This window comes from Hypomesus nipponensis, chromosome 4, assembly GCF_054491055.1.
Source record: "Hypomesus nipponensis isolate SF chromosome 4, ASM5449105v1, whole genome shotgun sequence".
NCBI lineage: Eukaryota > Metazoa > Chordata > Actinopteri > Osmeriformes > Osmeridae > Hypomesus > Hypomesus nipponensis.
This window is the reverse complement of record NC_140364.1, coordinates 10,060,193-10,083,440: the sequence shown is the minus strand read 5'-3', so window position 1 is coordinate 10,083,440 and position 23,248 is coordinate 10,060,193. Positions and strand designations below refer to the sequence as shown.

General features: G+C 46.8%; 2 protein-coding genes across 3 annotated transcripts in view; both read right to left on the bottom strand.

The window, feature by feature from the left end:
* Positions 1 to 119: 119 nt before the first annotated feature.
* Positions 120 to 9,852, bottom strand: LOC146295447 (ubiquitin-conjugating enzyme E2 E1). Its single transcript, XM_084696333.1, has 7 exons — positions 9,779 to 9,852; positions 7,730 to 7,798; positions 6,716 to 6,873; positions 6,397 to 6,447; positions 1,322 to 1,454; positions 615 to 762; positions 120 to 288 (listed from the first exon to the last, which is right to left on the bottom strand). The coding sequence occupies exons 1-7, from the start codon at positions 9,788 to 9,790 to the stop codon at positions 191 to 193; spliced, it is 669 nt and encodes a 222-aa protein (XP_084552459.1). The 5' UTR covers positions 9,791 to 9,852; the 3' UTR covers positions 120 to 190.
* Positions 9,853 to 9,981: 129 nt separating this feature from the next.
* The window catches only part of LOC146295446 (ubiquitin-conjugating enzyme E2 E2-like), a 29,313-nt gene continuing 16,046 nt past the window's right edge, over positions 9,982 to 23,248 (bottom strand). For both annotated transcript variants that reach the window (XM_084696335.1, XM_084696334.1), the window contains exons 4-6: positions 15,714 to 15,846; positions 13,071 to 13,218; positions 9,982 to 10,798 (exon numbers count right to left, since the gene is read on the bottom strand). In XM_084696335.1, the coding sequence (XP_084552461.1) occupies positions 10,701 to 10,798; positions 13,071 to 13,218; positions 15,714 to 15,846 (379 nt within the window). In that variant the 3' untranslated portion in view covers positions 9,982 to 10,700. The remainder of the gene's footprint in view (positions 10,799 to 13,070; positions 13,219 to 15,713; positions 15,847 to 23,248) is intronic.

The following is a 23,248-nucleotide window of genomic DNA, read 5'->3' as shown; positions in this document are numbered from 1 at the left end:
TTAAACACAATCAACAAAAATATCAAGAGATAAGACTTCAGTTCCAAGATAAAAATTAATCACTCAATCCTTCCCTCACACCCACCCCACTCCCATTCTGACCCCCCCCCCCCCCCCCCCCAGAGGCGTCCCAGAGGCAGCATGTTTTTTTTAATGCTCTACCATGATGATATTTTGCATTCTCCTGGGATTATGTGGCGTAGCGCTTGGTCCACTGTTTGGCTATTCGGTCGTGTTCTGGTCTGTTTGTTGTGTACTGGGTGGCAATGCTTCCCACCAGAGGGTCAGCTGGAATGGAGAGTAAGGTATCACTTATTCTGGTTGATGAATTCATGCAGGATCAGTGACTAGGTCGTGTCTAGTCACTCTGGGAGAATACATAGAGAAATACATGAGAGGAGGCGTACACATTAAACTTGGGAGAGAGTTCTTTGAATCTGGTTGGATCTTGACTATGTATCTCATCTGAAAGACAAACTGAGTCTTACCAGGGTTGCAGTCTGTGTGTGTGGTTACTACCAGGGTTGTAGTTTGTGTGTATGTGTGGTTACTACCAGGGTTCCAGTCTGTGTGTATGTGTGGTTACTACCAGGGTTGTAGTCTGTGAGTCTTACCAGGGTTGCAGTCTGTGAGGAGGGAGCAGATGGACAGCAGCACCTTGGAGATGGTGAGGGCCGGGCTCCAGTTGTCCTTCAGAATGTCCAGACAGATGACTCCCTGGCTGTTGATGTTACAGTGGTAGATCCTCGTACGGAACGTCACCTGATCCAAGTAAAAAAATAAAATAAAAATGAATCGTCAGTAAGAATCTACAGTATATTTGTATTATTTTCCTTTTCAACTATAAAGTTAGGAATCTCTGCGTGCCTGCACTAGTTCAAGCACTAGCCTGGTGGCCATTGGCAACAGCTCACCAGATTCATGAATCCATAGCAGATTTAAACTTCACACACACACACATCGAGCTTCCTGCCTCATGGTGAACTGTTAACTACAACACTGCCCTCTAGTGGTAAATGCAGTGATCTTTACCAGGACAGTGAGGGAATGCAGTCCATTAAAACACTGATATCAGAGTTCAGTCTAGCACACCAAATAAAACTAGTGTCAGATAATAACATACTACCAATTGCTGAGCCTAGATTTTGGCCCTAATCCAAGACAAAAATAATCTTCCCCAGAAACGTCCACTGAACGTTTACCCACCAAGGACCAAATCCTAATGTCCACCCTTGACAAAGCAGAGACTCACACCGCTTACAAAAACAAACGACGCAGCCTCATCCTTTATGTCACATGAGGAAACAATTCATAAAATTACCTTGGGGGGCTTGAAGGGGTAGTCTGGTGTGAAGGCGATGTCCAGGAAGAAGACCCCTCCCTCATAGACGGAGCCTGGGGGGCCCAAGATGGTGGACCTCCACTCATAGATGTTATCTCCTTTTGGACCCGCACTGAAAGGACACAGACAATTCAGACCCTTTCAATGACAATAAAGGAAGAAACCTGGTAATTGAGTGGCTGAATGACACCATAGCATATATCCTTTTAGAGACCAGAATTGCACGTCCTTTTTGTCGTTTTGTATTCTTGCTGCAAAACCAATTTTCCATGGCAAGGACATTTGAAATTTAAGTTTTAAAGTCTAGCTAAAAAGAGCTGCTTGACCACAGGCATTTCTTTAAGTATGTTTGAAGACTGGATGCAGAGTTAAAGGAGAGTGAGAGCTTAAACTAATCACTGTAAAAAAAGCCTTCAATAACAACTGTAAAAATGTCCCATTCAAGTATCAGAATTCCCACTGTACATTATTTTAAACCGTGTATAAAGTGTCCAAAAGTAGAAAAATAAATGAAGAAGACTTTTGAGAATCACTATGAAAGTAAATGATCATTCATAACATTGTCACCTTTTGCGAAGTGCTTGAAAGTGTTTTCTTGAAAGTAGTATCATAGGCACTTTTTACACTGTGAGGGAAGGTTTCCATAAGTAGCAGCAGGTCAACAGCACAGAACCCCACATTGGCAGTCTAACACCATTACAGTAATTTGCTTACCAAGATAAAGTCAGACTGAAAGGGCCCTTTTGTAAATGTATAGTAAGCTACCCAGCCCTAGCTGTTGCATTGACAAACTAATAAAAATACTGAATCATTGCTCATTCAGCTCAATGTGTGACTTACAAGACAGCTTTATTGAGAAGCCTATGCCTCTTATCAGAAATATGATAATGTATCAGATTTGAAAAAACTGTACTAGAGCTTGTTCACACAAGCAACAGCCCAAACTACCAATGCTACTACAGACGTGCTGGTTATAGTTCTCTCACACACACGCCTCAGTCAGACCCCTGTACAGCCAAGTAACCAAAATAGATACTGTATCGTTTCACACTGAATATGGCAGCCTAGGGTTTTTTCTTTTTTTGCCTGACAACAAAGACGTTTCACACGCGAGAGAGATCAACAGAGGGGAGCCTGTGTCTCCTGCCCTGACAGACAAAGGCCACCCAGTCCTCTGGAAGGCAGCGATGTGCCTTGCCATCACTGTTGTCATTCACCTCAATAATAATAAAAAAAAAGAAGGCTTCTTTTCCGACCTCCACTTTTACCCACCAATAAATATGGTAGAGGCATCACATTTTCACAGTTCTATTTTCAAGAATAATTGTAACCTTTCAAAACATTCTCCACACACACACACCAGACAACGCATATTGTTGGGGGGTTCAAACCATTTCTTCTATCCACGTATCCAGACTTCTGAGAGAGACCCAAACAAAAGGAACAGTTGACTTCCCTCGACCCGCGAGCAGGGGCTTAGAAATCACCTGTGTTATAGTTTAACAGTCGGCCCTCACCAAGTCTTCTTCAGCCGGGAGTATTTGTTGAGTGCAGATGCTTTCTAGTGTGCTGCTGTATGTCATCACACCATCGTACCTACACCATTAGCAGCTGGCTGCACTCCTAATGGTAGCAGCGAGAAACATGCTGCAGTATTCGCTATTAGGATGGATAATCAACCTACTTAGGCAGAGTGGCTAAGATAACTCAGGCCAAAAAAAGAGACCTTGAATGATTTTCAAATAACTATCTCTGTCGTCTTTAGTTTAACCATCCACAGTTTTTGCGCTGCTTTTTTTATTTTATATTTCCCTACGGTGTTCGCCAATGCATTCTCTGGTGTCCTGCTCTCACAAACACATTCAACATAGAGCTGTCATGTCATGAGAAGCTGTATGGCTGACATTGAACAGGACGTCAGATTTGATCTGCAGACCGAGCCTACTGAAACCTAGCCCCATCATCTCCACACCGATTTCATGGAACACCCTACCAAGCAAGTCCTTAAATGTACTACATTCACAACAGCTCAGAGGTAGCTGGGCTTAGAGGGCTCACCAAAGCAACAACGCAGCCTGGGCCAGCTACTTCCTCTCCAGGGAGTGAGGCTTTTTATAGATATGAAAAGCTTTTTAGAAACCTCAGCAGTCACACACAAACACAGGCTCAAACACACACACACACACACACACACACACTCGCAACAGCTCCCACAGTAACACTCTGTAATGTGTGAAGAGAAGAAGAATTGGTTCACACAATAAACATGAGCTCAAAGCAGAACAGCGAGATCACTTGTAACCTCAGATGATTTAAAACAACCTTGACAAACCTCGCTCAGAGGAACCACCTTTAATGTCACTCATGCACGCACACAAACACACACACCTTAAACAGTGTCTCCTTAGGAACAACCCTTCATCTGACTAAGCAATTGAGGAGTGGGGGTTAAAATTGTAATTCCATGTTTTACATTATGGTATAACACACTTGGACCAATCCCCCTTTACTGCACACACATTTCAACTTCTCGACAAACAACTGTCATGAGTCTTAACCCTCGGAATGCCAAGAATCCGTCAGGAGGCTGGATACCCAAGGGCATCATCCAGAAAGCAGAGACCTAGAGAGAGAGAGAGAGAGAGAGAGCAAAGAGGCCACATGCCAGAAGAAAACTGAGAGAGAGGAGAGAGAAAGGAGAGTCAAGCAGAGACAGAAACAAGCCCTGAGTAAGCAACACACAGCATAACCAGAGGATCCTGGGTACGTGGAGCGAGACTGAAGGTGTGGGGTCAGATGGCTGAGCAGTTAGGGAGTCTGGCTATTAATCAGAGGGTTGTTGGTTTGATTCCCGGCTGTGCCAAAGGACGTTGTGTCCTTGGGCAAGGCACTTCACCCTACTTGCCTCGGGGGAATGTCCATGTACCTACTGTAAGTCGCTCTGGATAAGAAGGTCTGCTAAATGACTAAATGTAAATTTGTGAAAAGGAGTCAGAGAGCAAGTGGCTGGGAGCAGGAAGGACAGCTTGTGATGTCTGCAGTTCACACACTGATGACAAGACCAGTTTCCAATGAGACGAAGCTGCCTCTGCATCCACCCCGTCAAGTAGAATGAGGTTATGATTAGCTGCATGAGCAAAACGTGCCAGGTAGAGACTGTATATACATTTATATACAAAAAAGAGCTTGCTATTTTGTTGAACACCCCTCTACAACTTAAGTCCACTGATAATAAATAAGGCCTTAATCATAACCAATGTTAAGATATTGTGGGGAAAAGCACACTAATGTCAAATGAAATGCTTCAAACGCATCCTACACAAACTGCATGTGTATATATGCCTCTGAGTATATGTATGTATATAAATATATTTACTTCCACCAGCCACACTTATAATGGATTATCTTATCTCATCTCATTCATCAGCCATAACAGTGACCACTGACAGGTGAAGTGAATAACACTGATTATCTCATTATCAAGGCAGCTGGTAGTGAGTGGGATGTATCAGAGGTCTAGTGGAGTCCATACCTCGGTGGCTCAAGGCTGTTTGGGTGGCAAAGGGGGGGCCTACACCATATTAGGCAGGTGGTCATAATGTTGAGGCTTATGGACGATTATTTAAAATGTCATATACACATTATGGGGGTGAGGGGGAATGTGTGGACTATCCTATTCTCACTAGGAATATAGTGTAGAAGAATATAAATGTATGCATGCGCACACCAGAATTAGACAATGCAAGGTGTGCGCATGCATACATTTATATTCTTCTATACCCAGGTGCAGGATTTACGGTTTATTTCTTCATTGACCGAAACAAATGATAAATGTTGTTCTCCAGGCCCAATCAGTAACCCCCCCCTCTTCGTATCAACCAGTAGGCCCAAACAGTAACCCCCCCCTTCCGTATTAACCAGTAGGCCCAAACAGTAACCCCCCCCCCCTCCGTATTAACCAGTAGGCCCAAACAGTAACCCCCCCCTTCCGTATTAACCAGTAGGCCCAAACAGTAACCCCCCCCCCTCCGTTTTAACCAGTAGGCCCAAACAGTAACCCCCCCCCCCTCCGTATTAACCAGTAGGCCCAAACAGTAACCCCCCATCCCAGCGGCGAGTGGAACCCAAGCATCTGGGCCATGCGTAGTGTGTCCACTAATTCCCCCCAACCTCATAATCCCACTAGATTAAACAGACTACTTCCCTTTCCACTCATAGGCACCCTCAAAACGCCCTTCCCCCATAAACTCTCTCACACACACCACCCTACATGTGGACAGAGACCTGGTTCCTTCTCTGCTTGATAAAGGTGTGATGGCAACACTCTCCGAATGCAGAGTTGATCTCTGGTGCCACAGTCAACATGTTGATTGGGCCTTCTAACTGGCACGTCCAGAGCACTTATGTGGTCACGGCCATCGCGGGGCTAAGTGGTTGTTTAGGGAATAACTGCCCAACTAGCGGCCTGGAACGCTCCAACATGCAATCAGCTCGCCTCAGGGTCTAGACAACATCACAACTCGCTGTTCTCCGACGCTACTTTCGTCAGAGCGCCGTCACCCTCTGGCTGTCTCCACCAGGACTAATCCAGCAACACAAACACATGTCCTCACTTGGAGATGATCATAACCTTAAAATATGGTGTGTTTAAAACACCATTGTGCTTCTAAACAGCCTTCAAGCCCTTCTGCAGGACACCTTGTGTCTGTCCTCACCTTTCTTGACAGATTGTGTATCTGTCATCACCACAGGCCCCAACTGTGAATGCAGTGTGCTCCTGAGAATGAGCCCTTTCTACTTGACTAAGAGGAGTCCTAGATTCTTGACAGACCACTAAAGGAACTACTGCTTCCTGTATTAGGAGATTACATGTTGTGTTGCCAAAGGCCAGAAGCATGTGATTTAATTAGATACCCCAGACGGTTTAGAGGGCAACCACAGACCCCCTTAAAACCTCTAAACAAAAAAGAAGGAAAGAAGAGTCTGTGAGGTGATGAAAAGACCATTTTAGTTCTCCCTCTTTCTCTCACACGCGTACATACACAGTCACTGACCTGCAGTTTGGTGGTGGATCCAGAGTAATATCAGCCAACTCCTTCTGAATTCTGTATTAATAAATGAAATACAGCAATGTTGAAGCTTGACCAAAAGACACGTCTATAACAAGCAGTGTAGGTAGGTCTGATTGTCTTATCTTGTATAATTATAAACAACAAGATTAATTGGATTCTGGTCTAGGCTATCATGGGCCTGTGACAGGGAATCCTAAAATGGAATTGCTGTTCAAGGAAGCAAATGAGGTAAACGGGATCAAAATCTTGTATAGTACAATCTAGAAATATACAGTACACTGTAGCCAATTAGTCAGCTTACCTTTTAGCACTGGTGGAGAGGAGTTTAGAAGTCTTGCTCATGCTGGCTTTGCTGTCTCGTTTCTTGCTAGGGGTGCTTTTCTCTTGCAGATTAGTTATAGAGGATGAGGAAGACGAAGAACTGGTGCTGGCACGCGAATCTTCATCCGACATACCGATCTCCATAGGGGTTAAAGGCGACAAGATGCATCCAGAAACAACATAAATCAAACACTGTTTGCACCTGCTCACAACTGTAACAGTGTATCTTTTCCAATAAGGCTAAATTGAGTCAATAACCGGCCGTGCAACGGTGACCTTTAGCTGTTTGTTTAACCATATGTAGCCTGAACTAACATCCCAGAAACCGGAGGGCTTACTAAGTCCATTGGTTATGTGCTTCTTGATCAAGAAGGACAAATATTTCAATTCCAACTTATCCTGCTTATCACAAAAGCATTCGCTCTTTCATAAGACTTCAAGGCAGATTACTGACCCCACGCTAATGTTTGCACTGAAGCGTTATTTAGCTGGGCAGGGCTGCAACAAAGCATTGCCTACTCAGCTTTTGTTGTAAAATGTATACACACATCTTGTGAATTAAGAACTAATGGATACGTGTTACTTTCCCACCGATTAAGTGAATAAGCTAACCATCTCAAAAACCGAAAATGATAATCGATAGGGCGATGTCGCATTCGTTTGGGAAACCCTTCACTTCCACCGAACATGAGCACGAAAGAAACTTTCACTCTGATCGTATGATGTGCTTTTCTGGCAGTAGTTAAATAATATTCAGACGTCAAATACAGTTGTGTATCAGATCCATATCCGGAACAATTACATTTTAGTTGAATTATATCCCTCGATACGCAGCTGATCTCGGTCCAGCCAGTCTTGGGATGGAGCAATTTCTTAATTTCCTCACCGACGGCCATAGGCACAGAGTATTGACCGGAATATCGACTGAATGCACCACATATCATACAATTGCAACATATTTTCCGATGTTAGTAAAACATTTAGTGTTAGATACCTTTCTTTGTGTCTGTGAGTGCCTCCGTCGCCTGGACGCGTGCCTTTCGCCTCTCGCGGAGCGGAAGTGCTGGTGCAACAGCAGACGAAGCAATTCAGGGCAATGGAGTCAGTGGGGCACACTCAAATGACAATGCCAAGTTGAGAACAGTGCCGAGTAAAGAATGACAAACCATAAAGTTATTGAGATGTTTTTACCTAGCCGTGAAATGAAAACATACACTCTCAATTTTCTTTACCGTTAGAGACCATTGTGCATCTTGCCAATATAGTTTATCCGTCTTATTTTTCAGGCTATGATTCTAAGCCACTCGATGTCCATATTAAAGTTGAGCAAATTGTATATAGGCTATTGTGTGAGCAGTAGTTATGGCCATTACAAATGCCGCAGGTATATTTGACTGTCAACTTTATAGGATACTGATACGGTGATCGTGTTATTTATTTGGTGTCTGTGATGTGGGTGTGCGTCTTTGGTCTTATATTCCCTCCAATGCTACGAACCGGCGTCATGTTGTCTGACTGTACTAAACACCTCGCCATTATTAAGTGATATCACAGTACCATGTTCACACACTGTACAGATTTAATCAATCCCCACCTCCTCCACTTCCCCTTCTCGAACTCAACTTCCTCCAGTTATCTCCAGCCAGCCTGCTGCCTTATGAGGGGTTGACGAACTGTGACCTTATCAAGTGATGGTATGTAATCATTTAACCATCAATCAGTATTCCCTTGTCACTATGCCACTGTATAAACTTTAAACAGTTGCTTCCTTTCCAATCAATAAACTCATCGCAAAAGCAAGACCAGGAACCATATTTGAGTTTGATTTGAAACCACCTTACAATGTATGACCGGAATGTTCCAGGCAGGGACGAGGAGGTGTGGAGGAAAGCCTGAGCAACTGGCTGAGGGAGAGTATTCAGAAGCACCAAAACAATTATCATTCTTTCCCTGTGGGGGAGGATTCCCCATGCCTGTCAACCATAATTAACTCCACGGGTCTTGCTCCACTTTGCAGCTTCGCCTATTAATAGTGAGGGCCTCAACTACACCCAACCATGAACATTCACTCACATAATAGAATATGGAAGCCCACTACGATGACCGTAAAAGATTGCACATTCTAATCAGTGGACCAGCTATCACTGCTGCCACCTACTTAAAAGGACAGGCATGAGTTCTGTGCAGAAGACACATGGTGTGTTGAAACTGGTTTAGGTGAAAGGCACAAAAAGGAGGAGGACCCAAGATATGGATTATAGTCATCATTTGGAATGCAAAACAGGACAGCCTAATGATTCGCCAGACAATCTTCCAAGTCAACAGCAGCCAAAAGGAGGCACATCTCAAAAACGAGATGTCTCCCCTCCTCTCATTGGTTATAAATCTTATTTGTATTTCATAATCTCAGCATGAACCCAGATTCCCATACAACCCCTTTTGCGGCAAACCTGTAAAACATTAGGGGCCAAAGCGTCTGCCCAGACATCAAGACTCGAAGGGATGTTTGCGTCCCGTTGCGGAGGGTATGGTTCCAGACAGGAATGCTGGACACTGGCTGGTTGGACTCTCAGGAGTAGTGGAGTTAGGGGATAGTGTATCCCACTGACTTGCAGTGGCTAGGCAAATCAGTGAATAAATCCCAAGTTTCATTTCTTTTATCAACATCTTTGTTTTGACACTTGAGCATTCAGTGGAGTTCTGCTTCTGAAACAGCCAGTCAGCAGTCAAAGACCTTCAGAGGAACTGGAGCATAAACAGGGGGAGCTGTGCCATAATAGATCTGAAATTGAATGCAGCTTTCACTGTGCACACAAGTGGGAAAAGGGCCTTGATGGAAGATCTTTCAACCTAATATGTGGAATAACAACATCAAAAATCATCCCGAATGTCTGGTTTGTAATTGTGGATTGAAAAGCACGTTTTTTTGATTGTGATGACAAAACTGAGGGAAAAGTGAGGCTCTGTCATCTGTAGCCCACCGGAGCGGACGACAGACAGGCTTTCTTAGACCACAGCGGGTTCTGATCAGGCAACCAATCACCTTCTGAATCATTCTGTTGTTTGTGGTGAGTGAGAGCCATTTCTCCAGGAAGCTGGGGTCAGGTTTTGGTCTTTGTGCTGATATTAGATGAGCTCATTCAAAAAGGAGAGAAAACACAAATACGACACCGCAATGAGGAACAAAACAGTCAATCCAGTAGCGACTAAAACGTGTTTGATAACACGACAGAGATATCAGTCATATTCACATTACAGGCAGTGTTTAATTGAGTATTTGATGAGTATGTATTCTCACAAGGCAAATGTACAAGCGAAAAAAAAAAAAAAGCTCTCACCATAGGTGGTGATGAGCTAGCTCAGTTACATAGACCATGTTGTTTTAATGGACGGGGCTGAGTCATTCCACGTCAATACTTTCTAGGGCAAAATAATCACACGATTCATTGTAAGGGAATGTCCGCTGAATGGATAGTCAACCTGCTGCCATGCACTAACAGAAGATGAGCTCTCAAACAAATAAACCAAGTACCCTAGTCAGCACTCCCGTCTCCTAGATCCGAGGACTGGGTGGGACTTACTCTTAAGTGAAAACGACAAGGGAGGTTAACAAGGTAATGAAACAGAGGAATTAACAATTAACAACAACAACAACATCAACAATAACAACAGTATTAAAGCTTTTCATGACCATATCAACATTCAGTGTATTGGAAAATACAATTCCCCAATAGACTCTTTGTATAAAAAAGAAGCTTTCAAGTCAGCATGGAACAAATAACAGTTCGTTTTTTTTCTTTTTCTGAGGTGGGGAGTCTCCTGGGGCCTGTGTGTGCTTCCATGGATTTAAGGAGGAGGGGGGAGAGTTGGTGTGTGTGTGTGTGTGTGTGTGAGAGGGTGTGTGTGTGTGAGGGTGTGTGTGTGTGTGTGTGGGGGGGGGCTCCAAAGTGTGGTGTCCGGGTCGTCTATGTGGCGTAGCGCTTGGTCCACTGTTTGGCTATCCTGTCGTGTTCCGCTCTGTTGGTCAGGTACTGTGTGGCAATGCTTCCCACCAGAGGGTCAGCTGGGTGGGGAAGGAACACAACACAAACATTAGAGACCTCTTCACATTTGGGAATTCATTTGTGTCCGTTGAAAGACATTCCTTTTCCCCCCTCTATTTTGTACAAAATATCTTTCACACTCGTTGTCGGAATCTCGGTTTTGATCTTTCAAATGGATTGAACAACACCGTTCAACAAGTGGGTCTAGATCCTCCCTTCTTTCTGCTTCAAGCGCCATATGGCACATGGGACCAGCCAGCACTATCCCTGGCATCACACTGACACGTCCGACACGTGGTAAATCCAGAACAATCTCGGCATCCGGGGGAAGGGAACGAGAGAAGCTGTGCTGAAGCGTGGACATCTCTATTGATAAGCCGCGCACGTCGAAACCTTCTGTGAGAAGGATTATTAATTCCTCGGACCACTCTATTGATTTTAGTAAATGGGGGGGGGGGGGGGATGGTGTGAACGCTCTAATTATGGGTGCTGACAGAATTGTAGTCTGTATTATTCACTTAACATCATAAACAGGGAGGGGAAGGTGGGTCAGGCTTGCTACAGTAGACTGAGTCTCCTAACAGAGCAGAGCAGGTAGAGGGACCCCCTCCCTCCCCCCACGCACAAGCTCTCCGTTCAGCCTGGCTGAGCTGCAGCGTAGGGGAAGAGAAGGCCCTCCAGGCTGCAGGGCGGTGAGGAGCGTCCAGTTCAGAGGTGGAGAGACTGGAGAGAGCACCCCGTCAGGGCTCCCTCCTCCTGGCACAGAGGGAGAGAGGGATGATGAAGCCTGCGAGGGTTAATTAACTGTCACCCCCACCCCCACCCCTTACCGTTAATGAGCTATATCCCATTGATCCCCTCCCCCACCTTTCCTGCATGGATTACATGTTCTGACGGGTGTGGGAGGGGGGGCGTTTTAGATTCAGCTCTACGGTCATGCACACTCTCTGCCGAAGACAGAATATAAAAGAGAGGGGTTCATTCTGTGCCCATTTTGTATTCAGATGAAAATATACTGATTTCTTGGATATCTCTTATGGCTAATATGGGGCTCATGTTCAGACACACACACACACACAAAAAAAAAGAAGAAAATCATTTCTCTCTCTCCCAGCGAGAGGATCTCAGCTTGGTCCTCTATCAAAGCTGCGTCTCCACAGAGAGAAAACAAGCTTCCATTACAGGTCGGCGGAGAGCTGAGTGCCCTCCGCTCTTCCACTATTTCTCTCTCCCTACTACTGTATGTTCTACCAGTCTACCTGAAGGAGCTGTGTTGAAATGGAGCAGGCTGATGAGGCTGGGATTTCCCACGGTGTCCATTTCCTCCACCCGGCTCCAATAATCATTGCGTCATAATTAAGATGAGGATCTGCAGGAGCTCTCTCCTCTCTCCCTCTCTCTCTCTCTCTCTCTCTCCCTTTCTCTCCCTCTCTCTCCCTCCCACTCCCACACACTCTCCCTCAATCGCCTATTCTTATCGGTTCCATGTTCGGTTTGTGTTACTCTCACTTTCCTTCAATGCCGCGCTCTAACATCATTCTTTTTCCTCTCTCCCTCCAAGTTGCTTTGTAGTGTGCGGGTAAAACTACTGGACAAGTTGTCTGAACCTGTGGCTGCTGTCAGTGAGGCTTTTACCACATCCATCCTGCTCGGCGGTATGCCGCACTTGGACGCTGTACGAGAATACGTTAATTGCATCTGGGAGCCCGAGGAGCACTCAAACAGAGCTGTATTTTAAGGAACTTGGGCGTTTATGCATTGATTGTAGCCACTCAATTGGACCTGACAGACGGGGGTGGGGGGGTTGTAAGGAAGGGGAGGGGGGTCTCTGAACCCCTGATGATTGTGAGGGAATGGGACTAATGAGCTTCCTGGTATTTTCGATGGCAATGGCTTTTTTTCTACAAATCCAATCTAACAGGTTCTTGTGAACAAACAGGGTTTACTGGGGTGTTATGGATCTTATGACAGAAAAGAAGGTGTCAGGGTCAAACAAGCTACACTGACTGTCAACATTGTCATCCGTAAAGTAGAAAGGTTTGCACAGCAATCATTGTCATTTTACTAACTACACAATCTCTAACATCGGCCACTTAGTGTGTGTATCTGTGGTTGTTGTCTGTGTACCAGGGTTGCAGTCTGTGTGTATGTGTGGTTACTACCAGGGTTGTAGTCTGTGTGCATGTGTGGTTACTACCAGGGTTGTAGTCTGTGTGTATGTGTGGTTACTACCAGGGTTGTAGTCTGTGTGCATGTGTGGTTACTACCAGGGTTGTAGTCTGTGAGTCTTACCAGGGTTGCAGTCTGTGAGGAGGGAGCAGATGGACAGCAGCACCTTGGAGATGGTGAGGGCCGGGCTCCAGTTGTCCTTCAGAATGTCCAGACAGATGACTCCCTGGCTGTTGATGTTACAGTGGTAGATCCTCGTACGGAACGTCACCTGAAGGGGAGAGAAAAAACAAATGCACCTTAGCTTAGCTACCCAAAACGTCCTCATACACCCCCAGCACCTTCTATAAAGCACACAGACGTGATTCAAGACTCGCAATGCCCATGGAGTGCAAAACTTTGGGCGCACTTGATTTATTTCACCTAGACTAATAAAACCAAAAGGAACAGTCCCTGAAGTGACAAAATATATACAAAGATACATATCCAATACATAACACCAATTGTGTTGTATAAACAACCCACGTATGTTTTTGACCCAGTTTCCAATGCTTGGTGAATATGTAGGTTGTTTGAGCGGCTGTAGGCATGTCTGTGTGTGATGGTAACGCACAGTGACATGGGACGCCTGGATGCCGTGACATCAGGCAGCAAAGGACATCCTCCCGTCCTCGTCTCTGCACAGCCAAGCGAAACATCAGGACCAGAGAGTCTAAACATCATTAGAGAGCGACCTCTGACTTTTTTGGGAGGCTCTCCTGAGCCGGAGGGACAGATATACAGAATGATTTTTCTTTCATCCTGCGCTTCAGAAGACAATCCCCTCCATTCAGTCCAAGGAATGGATGTGCGGTGACCAGGACAGCCGACACATTGATGGATGGTAATGTTCCACGGATCCGCCTCTCCTCCCGGATTCGCTCTCGCTCTCGCTCGGCTCCAGCCCCTCCTCTTGAGCCAGCATGCTGAGGTGAGCTAGCCCAGGAGAGCTTGGACAGCGCTTTTACGGCAGTTTCATCAACTAGAGAAATGAACCTTGGTCACGGGCTATTCTCATAAGGTGTGATGACGCTTTCGTTATTGTTCGTTAATCTAACGACCTTCTCGGCTGTCATTCATTCTGACACTTCTACATCAATCTGTACTCCGCTCCATCTTATGCTCCGCCCATCCCACCTGGGAAAGGTGGGAGGCTCTCCCAGGACACACAAAGCTGCGGAGAGGCTGACGGTCGAGAGGAACAGAGCAGAGAGAAGGAGGACAGAGCAGAGAGGAGGAGGACAGAGCAGAGAGGAGGAGGACAGAGCAGAGAGGAGGAGGACAGAGCAGAGAGGAGGAGGACAGAGCAGAGAGGAGGAGGACAGAGCAGAGAGGAGGAGGACAGAGCAGAGAGGAGGAGGACAGAGCAGAGAGGAGGACAGAGCAGAGAGGAGGAGGACAGAGCAGAGAGGAGGAGGACAGAGCAGAGAGGAGGACAGAGCAGAGAGGAGGAGGACAGAGCAGAGAGGAGGAGGACAGAGCAGAGAGGAGGAGGACAGGGCAGAGAGGAGGACAGAGCAGAGAGGAGGAGGACAGAGCAGAGAGGAGGAGGACAGAGCAGAGAGGAGGAGGACAGAGCAGAGAGGAGGACAGAGCAGAGAGGAGGAGGACAGAGCAGAGAGGAGGAGGACAGAGCAGAGAGGAGGAGGACAGAGCAGAGAGGATGAGGACAGAGCAGAGAGGAGGAGGACAGAGCAGAGAGGAGGAGGACAGAGCAGAGAGGAGGAGGACAGAGCAGAGAGGAGGACAAAGCAGTGTGAAACAGTGGAGGGTGTGGAAAGTGCAGTGGAGTAGAGTGGAGAGAAATCAAGCTGTAATAACAAGCCAGTGCAATTGTGTGTACACGTGCTGTGTTTGTGTGTATGGGGGGGGGGAAGGGGGCATGCTTTCAGAGAAGCTTTGTTTCCTCTCATCCTACACTGACAGCAGGGTGAGGTAGGAAGAGGGAGAAAGAGAGAGAGAGCGACAGAGAGAGTGAGAGAGATGAGAGACATGGCGCAGCAGAGCGGCCCACATCCCTGGGCAAGCAGAGCTCCACTGAGGTCCCAGCACTTGTGTGTGACGCACAGCTTCACCTGCAGCGTCTCACACTATGGAGAGCTCCGGGACCAGAGGCCGCTCGCTGCTCCACAACATGCTTTTCTCGCAGGCTTTTTGTTGTTGATACCCACTCCAGCTCTCCTAAAAATATCCTCCCCAAAGCAAGACAGCTCCACTGTTCAACGTGCTCCGAAATAGAGAGAGTTAAAAACGCAGAGGAAAAAATCCCTAAAATACTTGTCTATTTGTATTTTCAGAACTGCCAGCGATGCTTCTCTAAATATTTGCTTCCGAAATAGCCCAGCCCACTCAGCCAGGGGCGTCCCTACTCCCGGAACCCCCCCAAAAAACCCACGCACAGAATCAGAGGTGCAAACAAACAGAAAAGGGGCCAGTGCACATGGGTCCACACTCGGCGGCTCCTGTGCACACACGCATCAGTAAAACAAACGCACCCCTGCCAGAGGCGCAGCAAAAAACAGATACAAGCGTGTGATTCAAACGGCTGCAGACACAGGCAGCGCTCACAGTTTCAACATGCTTCGGCAGAAAAAAGCACCGCAGAGAAGAAGCCTTGAACGCCGTGCGGAACTTTGAAAACAATGGAGACATTGTTCCCGTGTCCGCCTGGGAATATGTATGATGAGTTTGGGAAGGGGGAGAGAGGGGGGGGGGGGCAGGGCTTACCTTCGGGGGCTTGAAGGGGTAGTCTGGTGTGAAGGCGATGTCCAGGAAGAAGACCCCTCCCTCATAGACGGAGCCTGGGGGGCCCAAGATGGTGGACCTCCACTCATAGATGTTATCTCCTTTTGGACCCGCACTGAAAGGACACAGACAAGGACAATCAAGACCCTTTCAATGACAATCACGATGTTTTAAGTGGTGAGGTATGGTTTGGGAAAAGCCTCAAATGAAGGAAATTGAAATGAACTCATAGCCTAACTCTACCAATGCACAAACAAGGTGTTTCCAGATATACATGATGTTTAAAATACATTCGACACGGGGAACAACAAGCGACACTGCAAGCATGAAAGAGAAGCAAGTAGAATGGAGGATCAGGGAATATCTCTTTAATCCTGTAACTCTACTTCTTTTTCGGGAGCACCTCTGCCAATGTGAAATCCTTCATTACCAGATGCCATTCTCATATAATCAAACAAGGCTGATTTTATCCGTCAATCCCGTGGTATGACTGATGATCTGTGAGCTCAAACTGTATTTGTATGACTGATTTGATTCTGATGCGCGCGCGCTCTCGCTCAGAACAGTAACACATCTTTCCCTGCCTGCACATCAGAGCAATGATGTGGAGCAGCTGGCTCCAGTCTGGCTCCATTGTTACCATCTCTCCTTCTACCCACACAGCCGAGGGAAACACTAATGGGATTCCACGGGCAAATGGAATAATAAGACCAAATGCCCCAGTTACTTTCTTATACAACTATTACTTTCAGCTTGTACGTTTTAGGAGGGGGAGAGAGAGAGAGGGTGAAAATGAGAGCAATAGAAAAAGGAAGAGAGTACTGAGAGAGAGCAAGACTGCTGAGAGAGAGAGAGCGAGAGAGAGAGAGTTGAAAGAGCTAGGTGAATTAATGCCAGTTTACTATATCAGGCCAGTTATTCATGTGAAGCAGTTGGCTGCTGTAGGGCTTAGAGGCCTACTGTAGTCCTATTTCATGTCTGGCTGTGTTTGGGAGACAGTGAGGGATTGTGGGAGCAGGTTAAGAGAGGGGGCTTGTGCTTGCCAGTGGTGACATGTTCTGCTTTCTAAATCTAGGCTGAGGGATGACAGGGTGGACTTGCAGGAGGCGGCCCTGCCTGTGCATTATGCTCCGCTGTAGCGGGTGAAGGACAAATCTGTTTGTGGGTCATGTTGTCTGTCTGAGCAGGTGTTTGGTGCATGGCTCTCAGCGCAGCCCGGCCCACCCCCCACCACACACCATCCTCCTCTCACTACTGGCCAGGGAGCATCTTCTCTGTCCTCAGGTCCCAGGACAACCCCATAAGCTCAGAATTATGGGTATATTTGGAGAGTCGCTGGTTGCCAAGCGACCTCCCCGATGATCTATTTAATGATGTAATAGAAGTCTTGTTGAGCTTCTCCCCCCAGACTCCACATTTATTGGTTAGGAAGGTCCTGCCTTTCTAATGCTCCACGCTCAAGAAGACGTGTGCGCAACAAGCTTATCTTTCCGCTGCCGAGAAACGGCATTCATTTTTCAATCACTCACACTTGATGTAAAAAAAACGTGGCAAATGGCAATCGGAGAACCCTACATCAGAGGATGTTTCAGCACTACTCTATGTTCTACCAGTCTACCTGAAGGAGCTGTGTTGAAACGGAGCAGGCTGATGAGGCTGGGATTTCCCACGGTGTCCATTTCCTCCACCCGGCTCCAATAATCATTGCGTCATAATTAAGATGAGGATCTGCAGGAGCTCTCTCTCTCGCTCTTCGCCAGCCCAGCCCAGCCCAGCCCACCCTCACCATACCCCCACGCCGCAATCTTGTACTCTCCCCCCCATCTCTCACTGCTCTTCCTGAAAACTATTTTTACTTGTGCAGGCCTGAAATAAAAAACAAGGAACTTTCAACAACGTCAAGTAAGGGTTGAAATGGACTGTTTCCTCTCTGCAGACCTAAGGTGAGCTCAGACACACACACACACACACACACACACAGCACCAGAGGTGTATGCAGAGGTTCAGACCTTCAGTGGCCTTCAGCGAGAGAGAGAAAGAGAGAGAGAGAGAGAGAGAGAGAGAGAGAGAGAGAGAGAGAGAGAGAGAGAGAGAGAGAGAGAGAGAGAGAAAGAAAGAGGCAGAGAGAGAGAGAAAGAGAGAATGAGAAAGAGTGAAAGGCAGAGAGAGAGACAGACAGGCAGACAGAGACAGAGAGAGACAGAGAGAGACGGTCCCACACAAGGGGAAGCATGACAGGGGATGTCTGTGTTAACACTCTTCCCTCTTAGTCCTGCTGGAGAGACCAGTCACACCTCTGTCTATTTATGACCTCCACACACACACACCACAAGCTGCTACTCAGCACTTTGAGAAAGCTGCAAGGGGGGATATCACAGACAGGGAGGGTGTGAGTGTGTGTGTGTGAGAGAGAGAGAGACAGAGAATGAGAAAAAGGAAGAGAGCCGGTGAACTCAAAAAGAAAAAGCAAGGGGAGAGAGAGAGAGAGAGAGAGAGAGAGAGTAAAAAGAGAGGCAGGAAAGAAAGTCCAAGGTGGTGAGGGAACAGAGAGACGTCAACTGTGTTGCGGTGGGTCTGAAACCAGCCCCAGAGAAATAAACCAGACAACACAAAGAAATACAGCCGTTTAACACTTTCTCTCGTGTTCAGCTTATGTGAAACACACGCACACACACGCACACACACACACACACACACACACACACACACACACACACACACACACACACACACACACACGTGCAGACAACTATCCAATGACCTAGACACTTCGACAAGCACGTTTGCAGATTCCAAACACTCCCACGGGCCCCTAAAACATGAAGACAAAAGGAGCTCTTGAAGGACAAACAGACGCTGCAGTGGTGAGCAGACTTCCTAATTCATCATCCCCTGATCCCTCTCCCCTCCCGTCCGCCAAGCTAAACAGGCCCTTGAACAAGGGTCAGGAGCATATGTGGTATGGAATTTCAAACGGGGCACCCTGGTTCATCTCCTCTGAGATAACCAATTGTCTGTAAACGGACAGAAATGAGGATGAAAGATGTTTTGGGAAGTAAGAAAAGGGCTTGTCCAGTGAAGTGCGTTCCGCATAGTGTATGTTTTCTGGTATTGTCCCCCACCACTGCTTCAAGTCTGAATGCTGTGGAGGGAACGAGAGGGTCAAACAGGAAAACACCCAGTCAATTTGGGTCAATGAGGAAAAAGGGGGGGCGGGGCAAAGCTCTGCCTTGGTAATACAAGTTATTTGTCCGATTTAGCCCATGGGACATTGCCTGAATCCTCACATTAAACAAAAAAAAAAGCTGGAGACCCTTCCCAGCCAGTACACACTGCCATGGCTTTGAAGATCCGCCATAAAGCCATGCAGGAACACACGCGAAATAAAGTGTGACCTCTGTGAAGATAATGACATCGTTCATCACCCTCCCCCCTCCCATTGTGGGCGTATCGATGGCCACGCTACCCAATCAATCGCCCTAATGAGTCTGAATGACGGTGCAAAGATCCCCTTCCCCCCTTCCCCCCCCCCCTTCCCCCCCCCCCCCTGAAATAAAGACATAGAGCGATACAGACAGAGTAAATCAGGAAGGGGATGGGGCCGTTAGCCAGCGAGAATCTGACACAAAAACCAAACACCCAGTAAATTGTATGTGGCCCGCTGATTTACCACAGCACACTTCACAGGACACAGTAAACCAATGCTGATTCACTGTGATCAGTAGCATACAGTCTACTAAATGCATCTATAAGTAGATCCAGCTATGTTTCCGTCTCCAAATCCGGGCCTACACAGAGTAAATTATTACTGAAACGTCAGAGCCATTTTTCCATGCTCAAGGGCAAGGCACAAATGCCGACAAATCTCCAGAGGGTGGTATCTACACCGCTCACTGCTCACACAGCACAAATCCATCCTTCAGGGCCACACATAGACCTCACCCACTGACAGATAGACAGACAGGCAGACAGACACAAAGAGACAGACAGGCAGGCAGACAAGAAGGAAGATAGGCAGGCAGGCAGACAGACAGGCAGACAGACATGTAGACGGTCGTGGCCCGAGACTGCCCCAGTGCAGAGCAGTGGCCCAGCCCTAGCCAGTCAGAGCCCCAGAGGATGACAGTGCAGCAGAACAGACAGACCATGGGAGCATTACCATCTACTTACATTCCTCCCTAGAAGGCTAATCCCTCCAACTCCAGATTACAGCCTAACTGGATTATACCTGTCGACGGATAATACAGCATAGCACCGGCCCAGTACCGTCCCCGGAGCTAACGTCAATCGCAGCGACGGCCATCGCTTCCCACACACCCGTGATACCGTCCATGACCTTGCACCCAAGAGCATCACCGGTTTCCCTTCCTCATTTCACTGTTCAACATGCCAGTTTTTAGCCTGGCAGGTTTCAAGGTAGAGACCTTGAAGCACCTCTCAACCCCCACGCCCCCGAATTAGATGACTTTGATCGCTTGTCAATGTTTGTTTTGTCCGGATTCTCTCCTTCCATCTCCTCATCTGATGTCATCACAGAGGGACCGGATTTACAAGAGTATTGACTAACAACCATGACTAGGTTACGATGTGCTTTCACTGAGATGTAAACGTCCCGGGGGGGTTTATTTGTAAAGCCGGTCTGGGTGTTCCCTCCAATGTGGTTAGTCAGCGATCACCCCCCCCCCCTCCCCTTCCATCACAGTTTTCAAGTTCCAAAGGCTTGTTCTTGAGGTCTCATGGAATGATCCACTGTAAAAAGGCTCAAAATAGGAGGCCAAAAACGTACAAATCTCGGCTGAGAGAAAAGCGCTTTTCATTCTTTTGTCCCTGCTGCAAAAAGGCCTGTGTGTTCGCTTGTGCTGGGGCTTTGTCCTTCCTAGTTTGGCCAGCTAAATACCCACAATGCAGAAGTTCATCAGGATCGGGGGCTGCCAGGCGCGAGGGGAGCGAGGGGAGGGAGAGGCGAGAGGGACGGGGGGGTGTGGGAGAGGTAAAGAGATAAAGAGATGGGGAAGGCGTTCGTTCTGCCAGCAGGGCGACCCCAGTGTAGATACGACGACCTCTAACCTTTCAATCAGTGCTAAACCAATTGCGGGTCCCCATTGTCTTGGGCATGTTGCCTAGCAACCCATCCCTGGAGTGTGCATGTGTGTGCATGTGTGTGCATGCGATTTGTGCGGCAGGAGGGATTTCCATGGAAACAACACCCATGTGTTCTAGCACCCGCGTGGATGCACGAGTACACACAACACTTCATCAGTGGAGCGAAAACCCGAGATTGATCTCACTGTCATCACTGGTGTAGATGGTCATCACTGATCTCACTGTCATCACTGGTGTAGATGGTCATCACTGTACCAATCCAAGACTTTAGGAATCACATCAACCCCTACATCAGGATTCCTTTCACATGCGTCCAACATCAAACACACCGTTCAGTAACCGACCCAACAGCAACTAGTACATATGTTATGATTTTTATTTTGACTAGATCATTAAAAATAAATCAAGATATTAGGCAAAAACATTTAATGTCCAACTAAGACAGCAAGCTGTTCAGTCCATGCCCCGACGCCACGCTCCAGGGATACACTAACCAAGGCGGAATTACGGCTGTGTTCAAACACTGAGCAGACAGGATACATACTCATACATACACATACACACACACACACACACACACACACACAGACAACAAAAAGACAGGTAAAGCGATTCTGGACGTGCAACAACTCATGAGGAGACCGTAACAAACCATAATCGTTTCCACACGCCACTCCATGAATATTTTAACGTCTACATAAATAAATACACACACACTTCGACTCCAATGTATCACCCCGCTTCCTCTGTGATAATTGGAGTAAATGATAAGGTTGGATATGAGTCATTTCTCCCTCATCTCACTCACTCAGGCACTAAAGGAACGGTGAATGTGTTTGTGATAACCTTTCATGTTGCCTCAGCCATTAATGGCTTCCATTACTGCAGGGAAACGGTCATTCATTAACCTTCCCTGACTAGCTGGGAAAAGCTGCGAGCAATAACATAGACGACAGAAACAGAGAGAGAGAGGGAAGGGAGTGGGGGGGGGGGGGTTGTGGATGAGAGAGAGATGGAGAAATAGTAGTCAGTTTTTCCTTGTGTTCTTTGAACTTGATACTTGCACCTCTCTTGCAACTCTGTTTCACCAACTGTCTCTGGAGGAGGGGATTTCTCACTGAATTGCTCCTCCCAAGGTTTCTTCAATGTTTTCTACTCTAGTGAGTTTCCTTGTCTTCCTTGAGGGTTTAGGTTAGTTGAGGGCCAGTTCTATGGGCATATGTGAAGCCCTCTGTGACATTGCTTGTAAAAAGGGCTATACAAATACATGTTGATTTGATAGAAATATAGAATATAGAAAATGAGATGAGATGTAAAATGAAAGAAGAGCATGGACAGAAAGCCAGGGACTGCAGATGTTTCAGCAGATTGGGGCGAGGAGGTCGCTGGAGTCTGTCTGACTGATGAGAGGATCAACATCCCATCCCCTCCATCGTCCCCCCCGCCGCCCCATCTGACACCAGCTAAAAGGGTTCTGGAGGTCATACCGGCCGACCGAGTGCGTCGGTCACCGGGCTATCGAGCGGACTGAATGCCGAGTGTGTGAGTTGGAGACAGCAACCGAGAGACAAAGAAAACAGATGAAAAGGTTGTGGGTTGTATATAGAGTCCTTGAGGGGTTTGCGCTCACATTCCTCAAACGTCTACCAACACATGGCTCCAGTCAGAACCATGGACGAGCGCACCGTAGCAGCGCAACAGACACGGTATTCTGTCTGAATTAAATGTCAGTCTAGGCAAACATGTCAGCACACACACCTGGGAACGTTTACAAGCATGGCTTATTTGTGTTGTGTATGGGCACACCCAACCCTATAGAGTACAGTAGAGTTTAGACTCAGACGCCTGTTTTGATTACTTAAATAGTGTTGCAAATAACCTAGACCCATGTCAGAATGTCAAAATGCAAACTGACAAGAATTTAAATTTTGAGACCAGTCAAGTTCAGTTTCGGACGGTTAATTTTGCACTTTGGGACGATACTGGGACAGTGAGGAAAAAAGTTATTTGCGAGCCCTGACCCCAACATTTACAAACTAACAGGTTTTGCATCAGCTGCATGTTTATGACACACAAAATGAAACAGTTTAATAATAACAAGGCTGAACATGGGTTTGTCTGAATCTCCTTAGTGCTCACCAAACAATCTCCGGCAAACTTTGGATTTGTCCCAAGACAGAGCAGTTTCTGTGTTCTTTTCAGCTACTGGCTGAAACAATCTTCAATCTTAAAGGTGTTTTAAAATGTCCTTCTATCTCAAAGTTCTTTAATCTTCAAAACTGAACAAGAGAGAGGGAAAGAGAAAGAGATACTGTGAGAGATGGAGAGAGGGAAGGAGCATGAGAAGGAGAAATACATAGGAGGCTTATATAGAAGTGAGATTAAATGAGTAAAAAAAAGAAAAAAGAAAACAA

What these genes read in the sequence shown, in the direction of transcription:
- LOC146295447 (XM_084696333.1), bottom strand. An exon ending in ACTCACAGACACAAAGAAAG is followed by an intron (nt 6,874 to 7,729) that starts GTATCTAACACT and finishes ACCCCTATGGAG; the next exon opens with ATCGGTATGTCGGATGAAGA. An exon ending in CTCTCCACCAGTGCTAAAAG is followed by an intron (nt 6,448 to 6,715) that starts GTAAGCTGACTA and finishes TTATTAATACAG; the next exon opens with AATTCAGAAGGAGTTGGCTG.